At 42.6% G+C, this 19,229-nt stretch overlaps 1 protein-coding gene across 1 annotated transcript; it reads left to right on the top strand.

Annotated features, from left to right (window-relative positions):
• Positions 1-18,500, top strand: PPP2R1A (protein phosphatase 2 scaffold subunit Aalpha). Its single transcript, XM_042440341.1, has 15 exons — positions 1-154; positions 3,016-3,106; positions 5,059-5,159; positions 6,563-6,795; positions 6,926-7,073; positions 7,203-7,358; positions 8,134-8,248; positions 9,189-9,259; positions 10,114-10,248; positions 11,018-11,191; positions 11,509-11,569; positions 14,477-14,631; positions 15,426-15,568; positions 15,763-15,854; positions 17,111-18,500. The coding sequence occupies exons 1-15, from the start codon at positions 2-4 to the stop codon at positions 17,125-17,127; spliced, it is 1,845 nt and encodes a 614-aa protein (XP_042296275.1). The 5' UTR covers position 1; the 3' UTR covers positions 17,128-18,500.
• Positions 18,501-19,229: the final 729 nt, after the last annotated feature.

The following is a 19,229-nucleotide window of genomic DNA, read 5'->3' on the forward strand; positions in this document are numbered from 1 at the left end:
AATGGCGTTCGCCCCGCCCCTGCAAGGCGTCGCTGCGAACTCTGCGTCCCCTTTAGAAGAGAAGCCGGGAGCTAAGATGGCGGCCGCCGACGGAGATGACTCGCTGTACCCAATTGCCGTGCTGATCGACGAGCTACGGAACGAGGACGTTCAGGTAGGGATCGGTTTCTGGGAGGGAGCTGCAGCGGCGACGGAGGGGTTCTCGAGGCCCCTGGAGGCTACGGAGGCAAGGCCCCGGCACAGTAACCAATCAGCGGCTCTGTTTCATTTGAGGAACCCGGGTGAGAGGAATCAGAAACGGAGCCGGATTGGCTGTAAGGATCCTCATGGAGAGGAGGGTGTTGGCGAATGAGAGCGTCCGTATCATCCGCCGCAGTCCTTTCGCAGGATGTAAACGGTCAAGTGATTGGCTGAGCAGGAGAGAATGGAAGCTTGTGATTGGTCCAGGCCTCGCCTAATTTACTATAGGCAGGCTTCTTATCCAATTAGAGGGAAGGGGCTGGGGCAGTTCCCTGGTCCTGACTGGCTACATCCGCACTGCAGAAATAATCCAGTTTGACGCTGCTTTTAACTTCCATGGCTCCATGCTATGGAATTCTGGGATGTTTAGCTTTGGGAGGCACTTCTCTTCCTCTGTCAGTGAGCTCTGCTGCCAGAAGATTCCTGAACCTAGTCATTGGAGACCCCAAACACTGGAAGACTTCAGGGATAATGCAGAGACTTTTAGGCTGCATCAATAGAAATATAGTGTCTAGATCAAGGGAAGTCGTAGTGCCACTCTGTTCTGCTCTGGTCAGACATCATCTGGAGTATTGTGTCCAGTTCTGGGCACCACAATTCAAAAAGGATGTGGAGAAAAAGGAGCATGTCCAAAGGAGGGAGACTAAAATGGTGAAGAGTCTGGAAACCATGCCTTACGAGGAAGGACTTAGGGAGCTGGGGATGTTTAGCCTGGAGAAGAGAAAGTTAAGAGGTGATATGATAGCCCTGTTCAAATATTTGAAGGGAAGTCATGTTGAGGAGGGAGCAAGCTTGTTTTCTGCTGCTCCAGAGAATAGGACCCAGAGCAATGGATGCAAGCTACAGGAAAAGAGATTCCACCTCAACATTAGGAAGAACTTCCTGGCAGTAAGGGCTGTTCGACAGTGGAATGCACTTCCTTGGAAGGTGATAGAGTCTCCTTCTTTGGAGGTCTTTAAACAGAAGCTGAATGCTTTGATTGGGAGTTTCTGCATGGCAGAAGGGGTTGGACAATGATGCCCTTGGGGTCTCCTCCAACTCTGTGAGAATGGAACCTGCTTGTTTCCTGCTGCTCCAGAGAACAGGACCCAGAACAATGGATGCAAGCTTCAGGAAAAGGGATTCCAGCTCAATATTAGGAGGAACTTCCTGACAGTAAGGGCTGTTTGACCGTGGAACACACTTCCTAGGAGTGTAGTGGAGTCTCCCTCCTTGGAGGTCTTCAAACAGAGGCTGGATGGCCATCTGTCAATGGGGATGCTTTGATTTGGATTTCCTGCATGGCAGAATGGGGTTGGGCTGGATGGCCCTTGCGGTCTCTTCCAGCTCTATCTTTCTATGATCTCTCAAATAGGTTGGACCCAAGCCATGTAGGGCTTTAAAGGTCATAACCAACACCTTGTACTGTGCCCGGAAACTAATAGGCAGCCAGTGAAGAGATTTTAGGACGGGTGTTATTCAGTCACTCCTAGTTTTTCTGGTGACCAGCCTGGCTGCCATATTTTGCACTAGCTGAAGTTTCCGGACCAGGCACAAGGGTAGCCCCATGTAGAGCGCATTACAGAAGTCAAGTCGTGAAGTTACCAGTGAATGTACAACAGTTTCTAGGTCCTTTACTTACAGGAAAGGGCGCAGCTGGTGTATCAGCCGGAGCTGATAGCAGGCGCTCCTGATCATATTCATCATATTGGGGATGGGGAGGGAACTAAGACTAGTTTAACAGGTCAGCCCAGTATCACAGCATGGCGATTTTACGTGCCTGATTTGGGTTGAGGCCCAGTTATTTCGTGGTTACATGGACAGGGCAGGGATCGGTTCCAGCCAGCAAAGAAAGATAGGTAGCTTTGAGTGGCTTATAATAGGTCATTTGTCTGCTCCCTTTTGGCAACTTAAGACTCTCCAGACAGGAAGGTTTGATCAATTGGTAACAATTCCTTTTTGTTTCTTCAGTTTGTGACAGATGAATCAGTGCACAATAGAAGAGCACTTAAAGAACTGTAGATTATTTCCTTTGGAGAAGTTCAGTTGCAACCTGGATGTATTTCACTTTTCTGTTCCCTTTCCAGTTGAGATAATAGGGTTCGTTTTAAAGCTCATGGCAAATAACCAAGCTGGCTCAGGGAACATTAGAGTTGTAGTCAAAAAAGTAACTTACCTTAACTCTTATCTTGTTTGATCTTGCAAACTTTTATGTGCCCTTTTCTTACAGTTAAGAGGAGAGAGGGTGGACATTTCTGCATCTATCCCAAGGCTTAGGAGAACATGTTTTGTGTTTTCAGCTTCCATTTGCTCCCAGAAAGCTATTTCATGCTATCATTACTATGTGTGAGTAAACTGGTGTATACTGGACAGAAGTTGGCAGTCATTCCTTTCTTGTACAGTGATTGAAAGTGGTTGCCTACTCTGACTCTACAGCCTGGTTTGTACTGGCTTTTTTCCACATGGCGTTTGTTTCATCGATTCTGCTGTATGGTCAGTGTCCTGTGTGCAGTTTATCTCTGTGTACAAAGAGAGATGTAGTGTTACTTCCTCTGGGCTGTGAAGATGAGTGGGAGAATAGAAGAGGCCAGCCTCTCACAACATGGTACCAACTCTCAGTGTCTGGAGTGTAACCCCATGAGCTACGGACAACGTGGTGATGGTAGAGGTTATAGTCCAAAACATCTGTAAGGAGACCAGGTTACAGAAGGGTTAAGGGTTGAGGATTAAGTCTTTTTTTCTCTAGAAGTTCATCTTTTTGAACCTGTTTCCTGTACTTCTCTCTCCTGTCTGCAGCTTCGTCTGAACAGCATCAAGAAACTCTCCACCATTGCGTTGGCCTTGGGCGTTGAGCGGACGCGCAGTGAGCTCTTGCCTTTTCTCACAGGTAATGAAAAGCCCAGGCTCGCTTCAGTCTTCACTTCAGCAATGGGAGCAGAGTCTGAAAATGGAAACGTTTGTGCTTCAGTTACACTTTGGACAATACCCCAGTTTCTGTGCCAAGGCTCTTAGAAGGTTCCTTTTGTAGGTTGCAATATGCATGCTGTGTGGCACTTTGCAATCCTGCAGACAGAGTACCACTTCATTCTTTCTGTTGTGCTCATTGGTAGGGCCCTGACAAAAGAAAAAAGTTAAAGACTTTCAGTGGTGCTAGCAGCTTGTGCTTCAGGGTTGTTTTCAGGGCTTGATGAAATAACACCTTCTGCTGCTTCTGGCATGCTTTCTAAATATGTTTAGCTACTTTGTGGGAACGAATATTGGCTGATTGATTTCTCCAAGAAACGACGGTGCTTTAAATATTAAAGTATATTATGGCATAAACTATGTCTATCCTCATACTATTTAAAATGGGGGTTCATAGATTTGTACAGGTCTACAAGCAGTCATCTGCCAGTCTCTGATGGGTTTCCAGCAAAGAAACAGTTGTCACCAATAGGCACAAATGGGATACTGGTCCATGGCACTTTTGAGGAATGCTGCCAGTCCCCTATATCAGCCAACTTGAGATGTACTGATCTCGTCCATGGAAGCTTTTGACTAATTTCCCAACATTAGTGATTGCCATATGTTTCATACATTACCTCCTATTGTCTCAATACAAGTTTTAAGGTACCCCAAGATTCCTAGACTGGTTGGCAACAAAGCAAGTGAGTGTGGCTTGGTTTTCTGGACATTGACAGGACTGCATCCGCACTGCAGAAATAATCCAGGTTGACACTGCTGTTACTGACAAACTAGTTCATCGTTGCACCAGAGCTCTGTGACAGAGAAGGCTAATTGTCTCACAAAACTACAGTTCCCAGAATTACATAGCATTGAGCCATGGCAGATAAAATGGTATCAACCTGGATTATTTCTGTAGTGTGGAATGCAGCCTAGGTGATTCTGAGCAAATAACTTCCTTTTGCCCCCTGCTAGAAACCTTGCCTTTTCCCTGGTCCTTATGTTGGAATTGTTGATCATTGTGAACAGCAGTAACATTGACTACTAGAAGCATGGTGAAAAAATCACTGATTGTCTCTAGAAAGGCACTAGGGCTGTGGCCATGTAGGCCTCATATGTGTAAGTATTCCTGAACACTGGGGATGCAGTAGAAAGATCCCTACTCTTTATTTCAGACAAGCCTGACCTCTAAGTAAGATGGAAATCTAAGTGTGATCTTACTGATGAAAGATTAAATGGGTGAATGTGGCATGCACTGACCTGGTGTATTATTCCTGAACTGCTGGGTATTTCATTGATGCTTTTTTATGCTAAGCATGTTTCATACACTTTATATGTACATCCAAAGTTTTGTCTGTACTGTGAGAACTTTAAACTTAAATAAAAATGATGAATGCTACTCAAAACTATCTGCTGAGTCCCATCTAATGCTGGACCATAGCATTAGGTGCTGGTCCCTGACACGTTTCCATGAAGAAAAGAAACTGTAGCCAATGGGTACAAATAGGGTATTGATCACTGGAAGACTGGGAAAAAATAATTGCTTGTCTTCCACATCAGATAGCCTGAGAAGCATTACTGTAGATATTTCAGAAGGATGCTTTTTTCTGGTTGTGTAAGTTGGGAATTATGTGTAAGTTCATGAAATGAACACACTTGGTGTTTGGGTGCTCTGCAGTAACTTACTCCTACCAGGGCTTAATACCCAACAACAAAGCCATATTTGTACTTACGTCCTGCCCTGAAGCGATAGCAGAGTAGTTCACTTGGTGAATCAGCCCTCAGATTCCCACCCCACTTTGACTATCTAAGTCTGTGGTTTCTTGCTATACAGGTTTTAGTCAATGCAAGTTTATTTGTCTTTTGTTCTTTCAACTGATTTTTTTTCTCCTACAGATACTATTTACGATGAGGATGAGGTGCTACTCGCCCTTGCGGAGCAGCTGGGAACCTTCACAGCTCTGGTTGGGGGCCCTGAATATGTCCACTGTTTATTGGTAAGATGGAGACTGTTTTCAGCAGAGGACAGGAAAAAAGTGTGATCTAAAAATTGAGAATTTGGGAGTGCTTCTGTTCTTTTCAAACACTGATATAGGGAAAGTATAGTGTTGAGCTCTCACAGATAGTGAAACTTTTCTTAGGTAAATCATTTGTCTTCGGTTAGCTTCGTTTTACACACTGGACAGCTGAGTGGCAAGGAAAATGTTTATCATATAGGCTGCAAACCTTCATTTTTTGGATTGTATCTCCCAGAATCCCATAGACCAGTGGTTCTCAAACCTTTTAACCTTGGGACCCCCCTTCCTTTACATCTACAGACAGACACTGTTCTCCATTCGCTGTATGTATGAATAATAATATTTTGTTTGTTTGGTGTGCGTATTTTTGTTTGCACATTCATGTTGATCTGGTCCAATTTCTTTTGAGTGATACCAATGACTGTGTAACACACAGAGTGGCTCTTTTTGCCATGGCTGCAAAAAAGATTAGAAAGAGAGAGTTAAATAAAATTACCATAAATTGCCAGGGAGACGCCAAGTATTAATTAGATTTTATGATTATATCATATTTGTTTACTAATATCCGGGAAAGATATCTCTTCTTCCATTTGTCCTTTTTAACAGTTAACTATTTTTAACTGCACATTAAATGTTGGGACATTTTTTGTCCTTTGTATTCATTCTGTGCCTTTTGTTTTAAATGTTAAATGTTTAATGCTTTTTGATAAGCTCATTTTGTCATGGCCTTTGGCTAGTACGATAAATGTTAACAAAATATTCATATTTTGACATAAGGAAATAACATTGTTGAAATTAGAACAGTTTTATTTAAATAAATTCAATATATGTGTAAATTTTACATGTAAAAAGTTTGGGAAGAGAAGGGAGCAGGGCCTCCCAGTCTCAGGACCCCCTTGAGCAACTCTCGCTCCCACCACCATGGTCTCGCCCCACCATTTGACAACCACTGCCCTAGACAGCATGACCATTAGTTTCAGGAAAAATCATTCAAGTTGTATTGCCTGTCAAGTGAGGATGTATGGTAGAATGGACATTTCCATGTAGGAGTACAGTGTGCATTTTTAGAGGGATCACCCACAATCTACACGTACATTTAATTGAATTCTTGCTCAGGTGATGCAAATTCATTCACTTGTATGTTGTCACCCTCCCCCCTTTACCATAGTGAAAATGGAAGGTTTCAGCAGTAGAGATCCAAAACTTTAACAACCACATCATAAAGTTGCTAAACATCTCCTTTTCGTCCTTTTTATTTAACCACTTGAAAGGTTTGTTCTTTCAGAATGCCAAATTCTTTTTTTAACAGAATTTTTTTTCCCCTATTATTATTTCTGCAGAAATTAATTCCATCTATATTGTGTCCTCTAATCTTGTTTCAGCCTCCACTTGAGAGCCTTGCTACAGTGGAGGAGACAGTGGTGCGGGACAAGGCGGTGGAATCCCTGCGCGCAATCTCCCATGAGCACTCTCCATCTGACCTTGAGGCCCATTTTGTGCCCCTGGTGAAGCGCCTGGCAGGAGGTGACTGGTTCACCTCTCGCACCTCTGCTTGTGGCCTCTTCAGCGTCTGTTACCCGCGAGTCTCCAGTTCAGTGAAAGCTGAGCTCCGTCAGTAAGTGAGATGCTATGCAAAAATGACTGGGGCTTCTTTGTTGAGTTGTGGAGGACAAAGAGTAAGAGAGTGATTGGATGGTCCCATATGTCCTAAATGCAAAATGTTGCTACTTCTCCCTCTTCTGCAGATATTTCCGGAACCTATGCTCAGATGATACCCCAATGGTGAGGCGAGCAGCAGCCTCCAAGCTGGGTGAATTTGCCAAAGTCTTGGAGTTGGAACATGTCAAGAGTGAGATCATCCCCATGTTCTCTAACCTGGCGTCTGATGAGCAGGTTAGTACGATGGCATGTTCAGTTCTGGGAGGGAATAGGAACTAGTTGAAGCAGGAAGTTTGCACTGAGAGCTCTATAGGTACTTTGAGAAGAAAATGTAATTTAACCCATTTAATTTCTCTCATACAGGACTCAGTTCGTTTATTGGCTGTGGAAGCATGTGTTAATATTGCTCAGCTCCTGCCCCAGGAAGACCTGGAATCTTTGGTCATGCCAACGCTACGGCAAGCAGCAGAAGACAAATCTTGGCGGGTCCGTTACATGGTGGCTGATAAGTTCACAGAGGTTAGTATGAACCCTTGTGTATGTCAGCAGTACGTGGTGGTTGAGAGATTTGGGTAGCACAACTCTTGTAAAAAGAACAGAACGGAAATGAAACCATCCCCTGGTGAAAGGCAAGTGTGTAATCTGTCCTGGGAGCACTGACCCCTCTACTCTCTCATTGATTCAGTCTTTAGGGTGAGCACACATAGTTAATGCCTGCTGGAATTTTGTAATTTCTATTGCATTGTTTTCCTTTGCTTCATCCACTACATCCTTTGTTACATGTCCCTAAGATTTACTCTCAACTTATCCACAGGTTGTATTAAAATCCATTATTTTGGCCTCAAAACCTGCCCTCAACTTATACATGGGATTTATTTATAGTTTTGTATATACGGCAATACTTTGAAATTATGCAAAAACCCTACGAATCACCTTTTTTTCTCTGGCCAGTGGCAGTTTTGTTTTCTTACACTTGCATAGGCTTAGGTTGTTATTGTTGCTCGTCTGCCTTTTTCCCAGTTTGTAACTCAAGGCAGTTTATAACAGTTAAAGCAAGCATTGTTAAAAATTCATAGCATACAAAAGTTAAAAAGCAATTAAACCATCATAAAATTAAAATCAGTTGAAAATGTTAACCATAAAAAATATACAAGTTCAGCACATTGCGCAAGGCCTGTATACCCAACAGATCAATTCACTGGTAGGAGGAGTATAATTCCTTCTGTCAGGGAATGGAATAGAACCATTGGGGAACTTCTGTGTGATCCAGTCTAGTACTGTTTTTTCCTTATAGCTCCAAAAAGCTGTTGGGCCAGAAATCACTAAGACTGACTTAGTGCCAGCCTTCCAGAACCTCATGAAAGACTGTGAAGCTGAAGTCCGGGCTGCTGCCTCCCACAAAGTCAAAGGTCAGTTGCAGTCACTTGACTCCAAGTCTTGCCCTGTTTGGCCAGATTCCTTCCTTGTTCAAGATTCTTTTGTCTTTGAAGTGTAAAGAATCTCTCTTTCCTATGAAGTATAAAGAATTGTGGACAAGGAAGGAATCTGGATAGGGGGGAAAGAAGCAAGTAAATATAGCAATGGCCTTTGAAAGTGATTGGAATCAGAGGGACCTCTGCTGCTGTGGAGATCCTGTCTTTATCATCACTGATCTGAAATCTGTTGTGCTTCAAAGCAGAATGGGTGAGGCAGGGTTAATCCAACATTCAATGCAAATAATATTTTTCTTTTTATAGTGGGAAAGAGGATGCAGTGTGTAGCCCTTTCATTTATGGATCATGCTACTCATTGAAGAGTCATGTATTTAGTTAGGAAATGCCTGCTTGCTTTCAAGCTAATTTTCTTAACCAGGGAGATGTAGAAATGCCACCAAACACATCTGAAATTCAATAGGAGAAGAGCTTTTCCTCTTATGAAGTGTTCTGGCATGGGGAACTTGTGACCCTGCATAGGCTATTATTTGGCTTGGCTTTCTGTCATCTCTGACCATTAGCCGTGTTTTGGAGGCTGATAATGCATTGGTGTGGCTGCAGTATAAGCATCAAACTCCCTGCTTGGGTGTGGAAAGAAAGTTTAACATTAAATCTATTGAATAGTGCAGCTGCTAAGCTTTTAAGGAGCTTTTTGCTTAAAAACAAGTGACATTTGTTCAGCGTGAGCTTACAAGGATGGGCTTTTAGAAGGGAAGTTAGACGTAGTTCTTTCTGTTGCAGTGAGTTAGCATAGAAAGACTTGGCAGCAGGGTAGAGGTGTGTAAGTAGTTTTCTCAATGGGGGAAACTCTTGCCAGGTTAACAGCAGTTCCACTATTGTATCTCATCACTGTGGTAACCATTTTTCCTTCTTTTAGAGTTCTGTGAGAACCTCTCTGCTGATTGTCGTGAAAATGTCATCATGACCCAAATCTTGCCCTGCATCAAGGTACGTGTCAGGCTATCACTATCTTCTGCTGAGATTTGAGACTGGGTTTTTCAGTTTTGTTTTTTAGTCATTGGCTTGCTCTGGTTGGTCCAGTCATGACTAGGCTTTCAATAAGTGTTCCAGGCTGAAGAAATAATGGAGGCAGAACTCTTTAAAGAAGGATAAAAGAAGGGTTTGTACATTGTGTGTGTCGTGGGGGTGGGTTGAGGTTTTGAACTGTATATTTTAACCTTGTAAGCCGCCCCGATTGCATTTTGCAGAAAGACGGGATATAAATAAATTTATTGTTATTGTTATTGTTCCTGCTTCTGAATAAGGCCTTGGTAGTTCCCAGTATTGCAACAACTTGCATGCAGTTTGGCTGACTCCTTTGTTGTATGTTTCTGAAAAGGACGTCTAGGAAAAGGAGTGTGTGTGACTGTAGCTATTTATGGCTTGGCACAAGTACATTGTGTTAACGTGATGCATGTTTAGTTGCTTCTTACACAAGAAGCAGGAAAAAGATGGTTTCTTCAGTATAGAGTGGGTGGGGGATAAGAAGTGCTGCTTAAATACACTGCTACCTCGGGTTACGAAATTAATTCGTTCCACCATTCCCTTCGTAACCCGAAAATTTCGCAACCCGAAAAGGCTTTCCGTTAGCGCTAGAAAGCCTATAGCCGCGCTTCGCATTTGAATTTCGCACCGAAATGAATTTCGTAACCCGAAAAATAGTTTGTAACCCGGAACAGTTTTTTCCAATCCAACTTTTTCGTATCCCGGAAATTTCGTAACGCGATCATTTCGTATCCCGAGGCACCAGTGTACTTCTGTCCAGCAAATGTTGTTTAATGCACTCCTTTTTTGCCCTTCAGGAACTAGTGTCAGATGCAAATCAGCATGTCAAATCAGCATTGGCCTCTGTGATCATGGGGCTCTCTCCCATTTTGGGCAAGGACAATACAATTGAACACCTCTTGCCTCTCTTCCTGGCTCAGCTCAAAGATGAGGTGAGTGTCCCTTCCCTTCCTGTCCTTTTTGGAGTACTCAGGGGTCTTCTCTTTCTACTGTCTAGGTCTGATACCAGAGGGAGCATTTGCCTGCTCTCATTTCTTAAGTGGCATTGTTACATGTTTGGTTAGCTTCCTTACCATGAAGTGCTTCCTATGATGTTGAGGAATAAGTCTCATAGTATTAGTTGAGGTACAGAAGTGGCTAGGGATAGATTTAGAAAAATGTAAACTAAATTTGAAGTATGCAGCTTCTTTCAGGAGAATGGATATGTAGTTGTCCTAGGGTGGTTTCTTTTGAGAGGACTCATAGGTGAGTGGCAGAGCACATGCTTTGTTTGTATAAGGTTCTACGCTCAATTGTAGCACCTGCAGTTAAATGGTCTTGGGAGCGGGGTGGGAAAAGTCCTTAAGAAAGCTCACAGTACTGAACTAAATGAACCAACAATATGTTATATGGTAGCACCTATATTTCCTACCCTTGTTTTTCAGGAATTTATGGGGTTGGAGTTACCATCTCCTAACTTTGAAATGGGAGTCCTTTATCTTTGTGAAAGGAGTCTCACCATATTAACAGGTTGCTAGGCACATAATTCCATAAATTCACATGATTCAGATAAATGCTAGTCAATTACATACTATGAAAGAAATTGCAGTGGTCTCTTAGTAGCCTTCCATTTAGGGAAGCTAAAAGAGAGAGAGTGGGTGTTATGAACTGCATCTGGGGATGAGGTCTCTCCTGTGATGTCAGCTGTTCCTCTTTTTGCAGTGTCCCGAAGTCCGACTCAACATAATCTCCAACCTGGACTGCGTGAATGAGGTGATTGGTATCCGGCAATTGTCTCAGTCCCTCCTCCCAGCCATTGTGGAATTGGCGGAGGATGCCAAATGGCGTGTGCGATTGGCTATCATTGAGTACATGCCCCTGTTGGCTGGGCAACTGGTAAGTGCTGCATGGGCCCTTCAGAAATGAGTGAAGTGCACTTGTGTGGCTGAGAGAACACAGTGACCTGAAGGTTCTTGACTCAGCTGGGCCTGTTTATTCCAATTAATGGGATCTGAGGGTTATTGCCAATGAATTTGGGAGCATAAGCTATTCACCCGGCGTCTCTGCACTTTCCACATCCTTTGTGTTGGTTTGGCCTGCCTATTGTTTGAACAATGTCACAGCTCATAAAATTACTTGTTTGGTTCTACAAATCCTGTAATTTGCCAGGCATGCAGGTTAATTTGGACTAACCACAATTTTCCCATTTTCAGGGTGTAGAATTCTTTGATGAGAAGCTGAACTCCCTTTGCATGGCATGGCTTGTGGATCACGGTAAGGCTTGCAGCTGAAATCAGTAGATTCCCGCATTCTCCCCTGTTTTGTTTTGCTTTTCTCCTTTAATAGTATTGTCAAACACTGCAAACTGATGAAATTATCCTTCTCAGCAGGAAAGGAGCTGCAGGCTTGGTAAATGAGCAGGTCCTCAGTTTAAGAGATGCTCAGTGAGCTGGGCCTATCCTTAAAGCTATCTGCAGCCCCTGAAATGCAGAGTGCCTTTAAGTTTCATTTTAATTTGATATACTGGCTGCTAGTCTACCTATACAAATAGGGTCTTGCTTCAGTTCTCCAGCATCTATTAACTTGCCATGTGGATTGCACATAGGGTGTTGTGTTTGAGGCTGCCGGTGAAAACAGTTTGGAGATGTCAGTTCAGAGTAGGACTATAAGGTTATTTATTAGCACTGTGAAAATGAATCATGAAACTTTGGTGTGCTGTTATCTGTGTTGGCATGCAGCCCATTTCTGGCCCATAAGGGCAGGTTTTGATTTTCTTATTCATAAACAGTTTGAGTACTGGTTACCTGAATGGTTGCCACCTTCCAAATATACCAGGCTGGATCATGAAATAATATTTCATGGGTTTTTTCTGGGTGCTTCCACAGGTCAAAGGACATTTCAGAAGTGGGATCCTTTTTGCAATATGACCACCTTAGAGGAATTTGTCTGCCTCTTTCTTTCTGGTCCTTAATGTATAAATCTGAATCAGTTTGTTTGTTTGTTACTTTTTATGTTTATACTTTGTTTGCTTCCCGGATAACTTTGCCATTGGGTACCATATGAATATTGTTAATCAGTAGTAAAATGAATTTTACATTTGCATAGGACTAGAAGCATACCTTCTTTAAATGAACTAATAGCTTGATTTTATAAGTTTTGCGCACTTGTGCCATCTCCTGTGAGTAAGGGGCTTTAGCTCAGTTGGAGAGCATACGCTGAAGTAGTTCTTTGGATTGTAGCCCAAATCTCTAAAATAGCAAGTCCTTTTGCACTGAACTAGTAATCCATAGCACTGAAAGTGTACTTTGAAACTAATGGTATCTATTGTGTAAGTCCTTTTTGCTACTTCCAGCAGAGTAGTGACTAACTGAGGCTTTTAGTGCAGGAATAAAGATATTGGTTTGTATTTTTCTGTTCAATGGGGGAAACGTCTTTTCCAGGTACAGAAGCAATTAAATTCAGCTTTATAATAATATGAAAGTACTATAGTTTGTTTCCATGGCTTTTTCTGCACTGACTCAATCTGTATTTAAGGAACAGTGACAATATGTTTTAGTACTTTTGTGTAATGTTTAGGATTTTTAAAAATAATACCAAAGCTTAAATATTTGGTGCCTGTTTTTTGAGCCGTGTGAGACTTAATCTTACCACTTATTTTAAGCCTTTCCTTTTTTATTATTTTAAAATTGTCCTCCTGCAGTCACTCACCACAGCAAGAGTTAATTTAGAAATGAACATACAGTTGTCCCTCCATTTTTGCAGACTTCGAGTCTGAGGTCTTGGTCCTTCACAGACTGGCAAGCAGGGAGTGTTAAAATGGTGCGCATGGGGCTTGGATATTTGTGAAATTCCATTTTCACAAGGGCGTCCAGAACAGATCCCCCACGAAAATGGAGGAACGTCTGTAAACTGTTTAGTCTTGTCCTTGCCTAGTGAAATTTGCCACTATTGACTAGCTAAAGTTTTAATTCATGAGTCTGTTAATTTATAAAATTGAATCATAGAATCGTAGAGTTGGAAGAGGCCACAAAGGCCATCCAGTCCACTCACCTGCCATGCAGGAGCTCGCAATCAAAGCATCCCCGACAGATGGCCATCCAGCCTTTGTTTAAAGACCTCCAAGGAAGTAGACTCCACCAAACTCCAAGGGAGTGTGTTCCACTGTCAAACAGCCCTTACTGTCAGGAAGTTCCTACTAATGTTGAGATGGAATCTCTTTTCCTGTAGCTTGCATCCATTGCTCCAGGTCCTGTTCTCTGGAGCAGCAGAAAACAAGCTTGTTCCCTCCTCAATATGACATCCCTTCAAATATTTAAACAGGGCTATCATATCCTCTCTTAGCCTTCTCTTTTCCAAGCTAAACATCCCCAGCTCCCTGAAGAAAGCTTCTTTCTTGCACTCCTTCACCAGATACTCCCTGTTACCTACAGTGTTGACAGTATTTTCCATTTCCCTCTTAGAGTTGTTTAACAGTGATAAATACTGTGTTCAATTATGTGTAAATTACCTTTGGAATCATGTCTGTTTATACCTGGAATATAGTTTTCAAAAAAATTACTACACTGTCATCTCCTGCTTTAAATTATTGTGGACAGGTAACCTATTTAAAGCAGAGGGATATAATCCCATGTCAATTCACACATCACTTGTGGGCTTGAATTGGTTTTCCACGCCATTTCTTACTGCAAAGCATATAGAACTTTTACCATTGAAAAGAGAAGGGCTCCAGTGATAATTGTGCTGAATGGTGACATAGTTGATAGTGGAACTGCAGGCTGTATGTAAAACTTGTGTGACTTACACATTCATTCTTTCTGTTATAAAGGGTTCCCTCACTCATGTAGGTATTACATAAAATAGGGAATGCTCCATGGGCTTGGGATACCGAGTAAAGCCAAGGGGCTAAGTTTCCTACTACATATCAGAGCCATTCATGTAAACGTCTCATGCCACATGTAGTGGGATTGTGCATACTTCTCTTTGACAGTGCCAGAATCTATCTACTAGATACTATTTCTTTTGATATCACTTGATTGCACTGTTGATAAATGTAAAAAAATGTCAAAGGCTTATTCTGTGTGCTGGCAAAAAATCTGGAACCTATGGAGCAATGAGTGACCTCAGCTACTCTCAGCTTTAATTTACATCATTGGCTCATGCTGCTCTTTTCCTGTTCCTTAGTCTATGCCATCCGAGAAGCGGCTACCAGCAACCTTAAGAAGCTTGTGGAGAAGTTTGGCAAGGACTGGGCCCATGCCACTATAATCCCAAAGGTGCTGGCTATGTCCAATGACCCCAACTACTTACACCGCATGACCACACTCTTCTGTATCAATGTAAGTTGGGTCAGTCTGGAGTAGAGGAAGAAGCTGGAATGAATTTGGGGAATTTAGGGCAAGGGGAGTAGGAGGTGTTCTTGACTATACAATAATTACCAGGTTTGCATTTAGAAAAGACATATATTTTTCTTAAAATAAAAAATCCATGAATCTGAAAGAAATTTGAATTTCTTGGATAGGATCACGTTAGGGCACTGTACTGGTGTAATTCTTGCTTGCATTGGCAGCTGTGCCTTTTAATAAGTTGCATTATGTGGTATCCCCTACCTCATTACGAAAGCAGATCCCTGTTCTTCTGTACCAGGCCAGCACACAGGATGGTTGCTATGTGGACAAACCTCCACAAGATAGATATTGCTGGCCACAGAGTGGCTAGCTGCCAGCCAGACTTCCCATACACAGGTGCAGGGCTGGCTGGCTCTTTCATATGAAATAGAAGAGGGCTGCAGTATTAAGTGATAATAAACAGCAAAATACTAGTAAACAAGAAACAATCAAGTACATGTCTGTGACAGGTGGCCAGTCCAATTCCCCTGTTTTGAAATATAATCTTCAGAATATTAACTAGTGGTCATCTTCAGAAGATTGTGTTCACTCCTGCAGTTTGGTGCTTTTGGGCACTCTTGTTTATAAGTATTTACCTTGCAGCACAAACCAGCAAGAGATCCAGAAGGGTCAAAGTACTGCTCAGATCTAGATTTGCTGGTCTTTGACCATAATAAAGAATTTGATTTGATTTGATCTAGATTTGCACAGAGCCCCTGATCCATCTCCTTGATTTCTTCGCATAGGTGCTGTCAGAGGTGTGTGGGCAGGAGATCACCACAAAGCACATGCTTCCCACCGTTTTGCGGATGGCAGGCGATGCAGTAGCAAATGTCCGCTTCAATGTGGCCAAGTCCCTTCAGAAAATTGGACCAATCCTGGACAACAGGTACTGAGAGTTACTGAGCACCATGAACTCCTTTGTGGGGACTCCTGAATTCCTCTTGCTTAGAAGGTTGGGTTGGGAGGCAGAAAGTGGGGTTGAACAAGCAAAAGCACTGAGACTGTCAAGAGAACTAGAATACTGGTTCTTTCCTCCCCTGACCTCCCCTTGATAATCTCACACTATTCTTAAACCTGCAGCACCCTTCAAAATGAAGTGAAGCCAGTTCTGGAAAAACTAACACAGGATGCTGATGTGGATGTCAAATACTTTGCCCAGGAGGCACTGACTGGTGAGTTGGGAGCAGTTTTTCCTTTTGGTCTGGGTAACCTTGCCCTGTATTATGACAAAGGTGTGCCAGCTCTCTACCCTACTTCTAACCAGGAAAGCGGCTGTAGATGATGGGCAGGAATGCTTCTAATTCCAGGCCTTCTTGCCTTTTAATAGCTGTTTCTGAAATGCATGTATGCTTACTCTTTCTCTCATTTTGGGTGCCGATTGCTGTGTTTCCTGTTACCTAGAATACTTTCAGCTTGTCCTTGCAGATTTACGTGGGGGCGGGGGGGCTGCTTGTTTCATTAATGGTACTAGAAGTAGGGGAGAGTTATGTAAGAGAGACCCTGGATAGGAAAGCTTAGAAAATACTTGAATTCTGACACAGATCAAATGTGTGTTTAGGGAGGAGAGGGTTATCCCATTGGATCAGACCACAGGCCAGTGTGGTCCAGTGTTCTGTTCCAATGATAGTTGGATAGCTAAGAAGAAAGCCTATAAATAGAACACATCTGTCATCCTTCTATTGCTACCCAGAAGTTGATATTTATAAGCATATTTCTCTGATCAGCAATAGAGGTGATAGATAGCAGTCATGTCTAGTAACCGTTGACAGCATTATCCTCCATGAATTTGTCTTATCCTCTTTTAATCCATCTCACTTGGTGGCTGACAACACACTCCCTGATAGAAAATTCAGTACTTTTTAATCTGCATTTTGTGAAGTGGATCTATTTATTTGTCCCAAGTCTCTCTCATTATTTAATGATGCTGGCTTTTAATATTATATAAGAGGGAGAGAAACCTTTTTTTCTCTCCACTTTCTCATTATAATTCATTACTTTACTCATTTTCTCTTGTACTGACCTAAAAAGTCCTCAGTGTTATTAAGCTTTCTTCATAGAGCTTATATGGCACAGTACATGTAAATTACTCAGGTTGTTCTGGTTGAGTGACCTCTTCTGGATCATTCCCCTTTGCAACCCATCAGTTGACACTGGAGTCTCAACAACCCAGTAACAAAATATAAACCCATCTCCTTTTGGCTATACAATTGCTTGCCTCTGTGCTCAGAGCTTCCTTGTTTTCTATTTAGTCAGAACAGTAGATACTCATAATCCATGGGGCTTTAGACCAGGTTCATTTTTGCAGAGGAGAAACCACTAAATCTCTGACAAAAGCTGATGGTACAAATGATATTAGATTACTTTTTTACATGCAGTTGTCAGGCTTTAAACCCATTCTCTTTATGTTTTTTCTCATTTATTCATGCAGTGTTGGCGTTGGCTTGAGCCTTGGGACCTGGCTGTGTTGTGTCTTCAGCTTGGACGCCAATGGACCGACCCGTTCTCCCCTTTCCCTGCATGTGTATGAACACCCCCCTCCCGATCCATGTGGTGGTAATGGTATCAGCCTGAGCTGATTCTTGCCCCCACTGGAGTCCATCTTCCTCCCCTACTCTTAGCTCTGTGTTTTCAGACCTTCTTGGGCAGCTGTGATACTCTCTCCCCTTCCCATCTTAGACAGGTTTAATTTGTTTGTTTCTTTCATCACCCGGAGGCAGCAAACAGTTCCTAGTTCTATGTCCTGGTGCAAGCTTGCAAGAGAGGCAGAGGCATGTTGAATCTGAGCTTAGCAAGAGGTGAAACTTGCTTGCTTGGGCACCCTGTAACATTATTGGCCAGGGTTTGCATGAGAATGTTCCCACAGTGCTGTATGTAGCTGTGCATGCAGTATCAATCTGGCCTTTTTCTTGCTGGTATTTGCTCACCGGCAGCCTGATGGGTCCTGCAGTTCCCCCATCCCAATTAGTCCCTATTTTTTTCCATTCAGTGTTCAACACCAGTCTAATCAGAAAAAGCATTAGAAATGAGCTGAAAGCCAGAGAGGTTGCCTTGATTTGCAAAAGTTCTTGGTTGGTTGTGGGATGCCTTGGAGCTCTCCCTTTTACGGTCCAGAAAAGGTAGAGAGGGCTGGTCAAACCTCCTCTTAAAATCTACCTGATTAAACTGGGTAATAATATCCTTTGCATATCTAATTTTATGATCTGCTGTCTGCTTGAAAGAGGTTGGCATTAGAGATGGCATCTGTAGTTTAAGTGAGTACAGCTGATGTGATTTGGGGGTGGAGGTTTTAAAACAGGCAAGTATTGCATTGCCTCATTCCTTTGCATTGGGCTACTGCCTGTGGACTAAAATGAGTCAGGGACTTGCATTATTAAGCAAACTTCTGGGCTATGCCTTTCCTAAATAAGGAGCCATAGGAGATGCTTTATGAGAAAAACAGGCATATGAGGGAAAACCAAATGGCTTTCTCTCTGGTGATGCTTAAATGATCCTGTGGTGTGTTTGCCAGTTGCAATTCTCAGTTTTTTTTATCACATGACACTGAAAAAAGACAACTTTCTTCTCCCTTGTCTTCAAACATTTCCCCAAAATCTCTTGAACCCTCCCATTTCCCAGATTCTGCTGCCTCCTCTGCGGTTCTTGCACTGGACAAGTGAAATGTGTGTGTGTGTTTTCTAACCACATACCCCCCTAATACAAACACACCCACCCTCTGTTAGTGGCATGTCATTTAAAAATTGTTGGATTATTATTATTATTTTGGTGTACACTTGTTTAATCCCACCTCCCCTTACGATTAATAAAATGCTCGAACGTTATTTGGCATCCTGTTTATCTTGGGCTGGTGGGCTGTGAAATGGATCTGAGTCAGGGACCCTTTCAAGTAAAATTTCTTGGAGCCTTTTAGGCAAGATTTTCTAAGGCTGTTGATGTCAAGATTCCCTTCAGCCTCAAACAGGATAGCTGGGGAGGGTGGAAATTATAGTCCGCCTGCACCCAAAGGACTACGTGTTTCCCAGTCCTGATAAGGAAAGTTGGTTGCTGTTAGCCAGTCAGGAAGTCTTAATACCGGAGGGCCATAGAGTATTACTATAGTCCCTGTTCATTTGTGGAGGGCTTGGGCCAGGAGATCTCCCTTGTGAATTCTCCTCTTGGGCTGAACCTCTTCTTTGTCTGCAAGTAAACAACAGGACCATCTTGTTTTCCTTTTAATAAACCATTTCCATATTCGAAGAGCATCAAGTTCCCTCTTGTGTTTGGGCAGGCTTTGAAAATTCAGACACTACCTCCTTCAGTGTCATGTCCTCCAGACAACTTAAATCATTTTTTAATGTTCATTCTGTTGCTTGAGCTACTTGAAACAGACACTTGCAAAGGATCTCAACAGTGAAATGTAATGAATAGCCTCAACTTGTAGTGTTTTTGAAGGATTTAATTTCCAAGAATTGTACCTCTTGGGCTAGAATGATGGCTGTGGGTGAAAAAGGAAGAGTGTGTCTATGGAAGATGTCCTTCATAGTTATTTATGAAATGGTCCCCCCCTCCAG

The sequence above is a fragment of the Sceloporus undulatus genome, chromosome 9 (assembly GCF_019175285.1).
Source record: "Sceloporus undulatus isolate JIND9_A2432 ecotype Alabama chromosome 9, SceUnd_v1.1, whole genome shotgun sequence".
Classification (NCBI taxonomy): domain Eukaryota; kingdom Metazoa; phylum Chordata; class Lepidosauria; order Squamata; family Phrynosomatidae; genus Sceloporus; species Sceloporus undulatus.

Coding starts and splice junctions, on each gene's coding strand:
- PPP2R1A (XM_042440341.1), top strand. CDS start 2: ATGGCGTTCGCCCCGCCCCTGCAAGGCGTCGCTGCGAACTCTGCGTCC. Junction 9,260..10,113: donor AAATCTTGCCCTGCATCAAG/GTACGTGTCAGG, acceptor TTTGCCCTTCAG/GAACTAGTGTCAGATGCAAA. Junction 11,570..14,476: donor GGCATGGCTTGTGGATCACG/GTAAGGCTTGCA, acceptor CCTGTTCCTTAG/TCTATGCCATCCGAGAAGCG.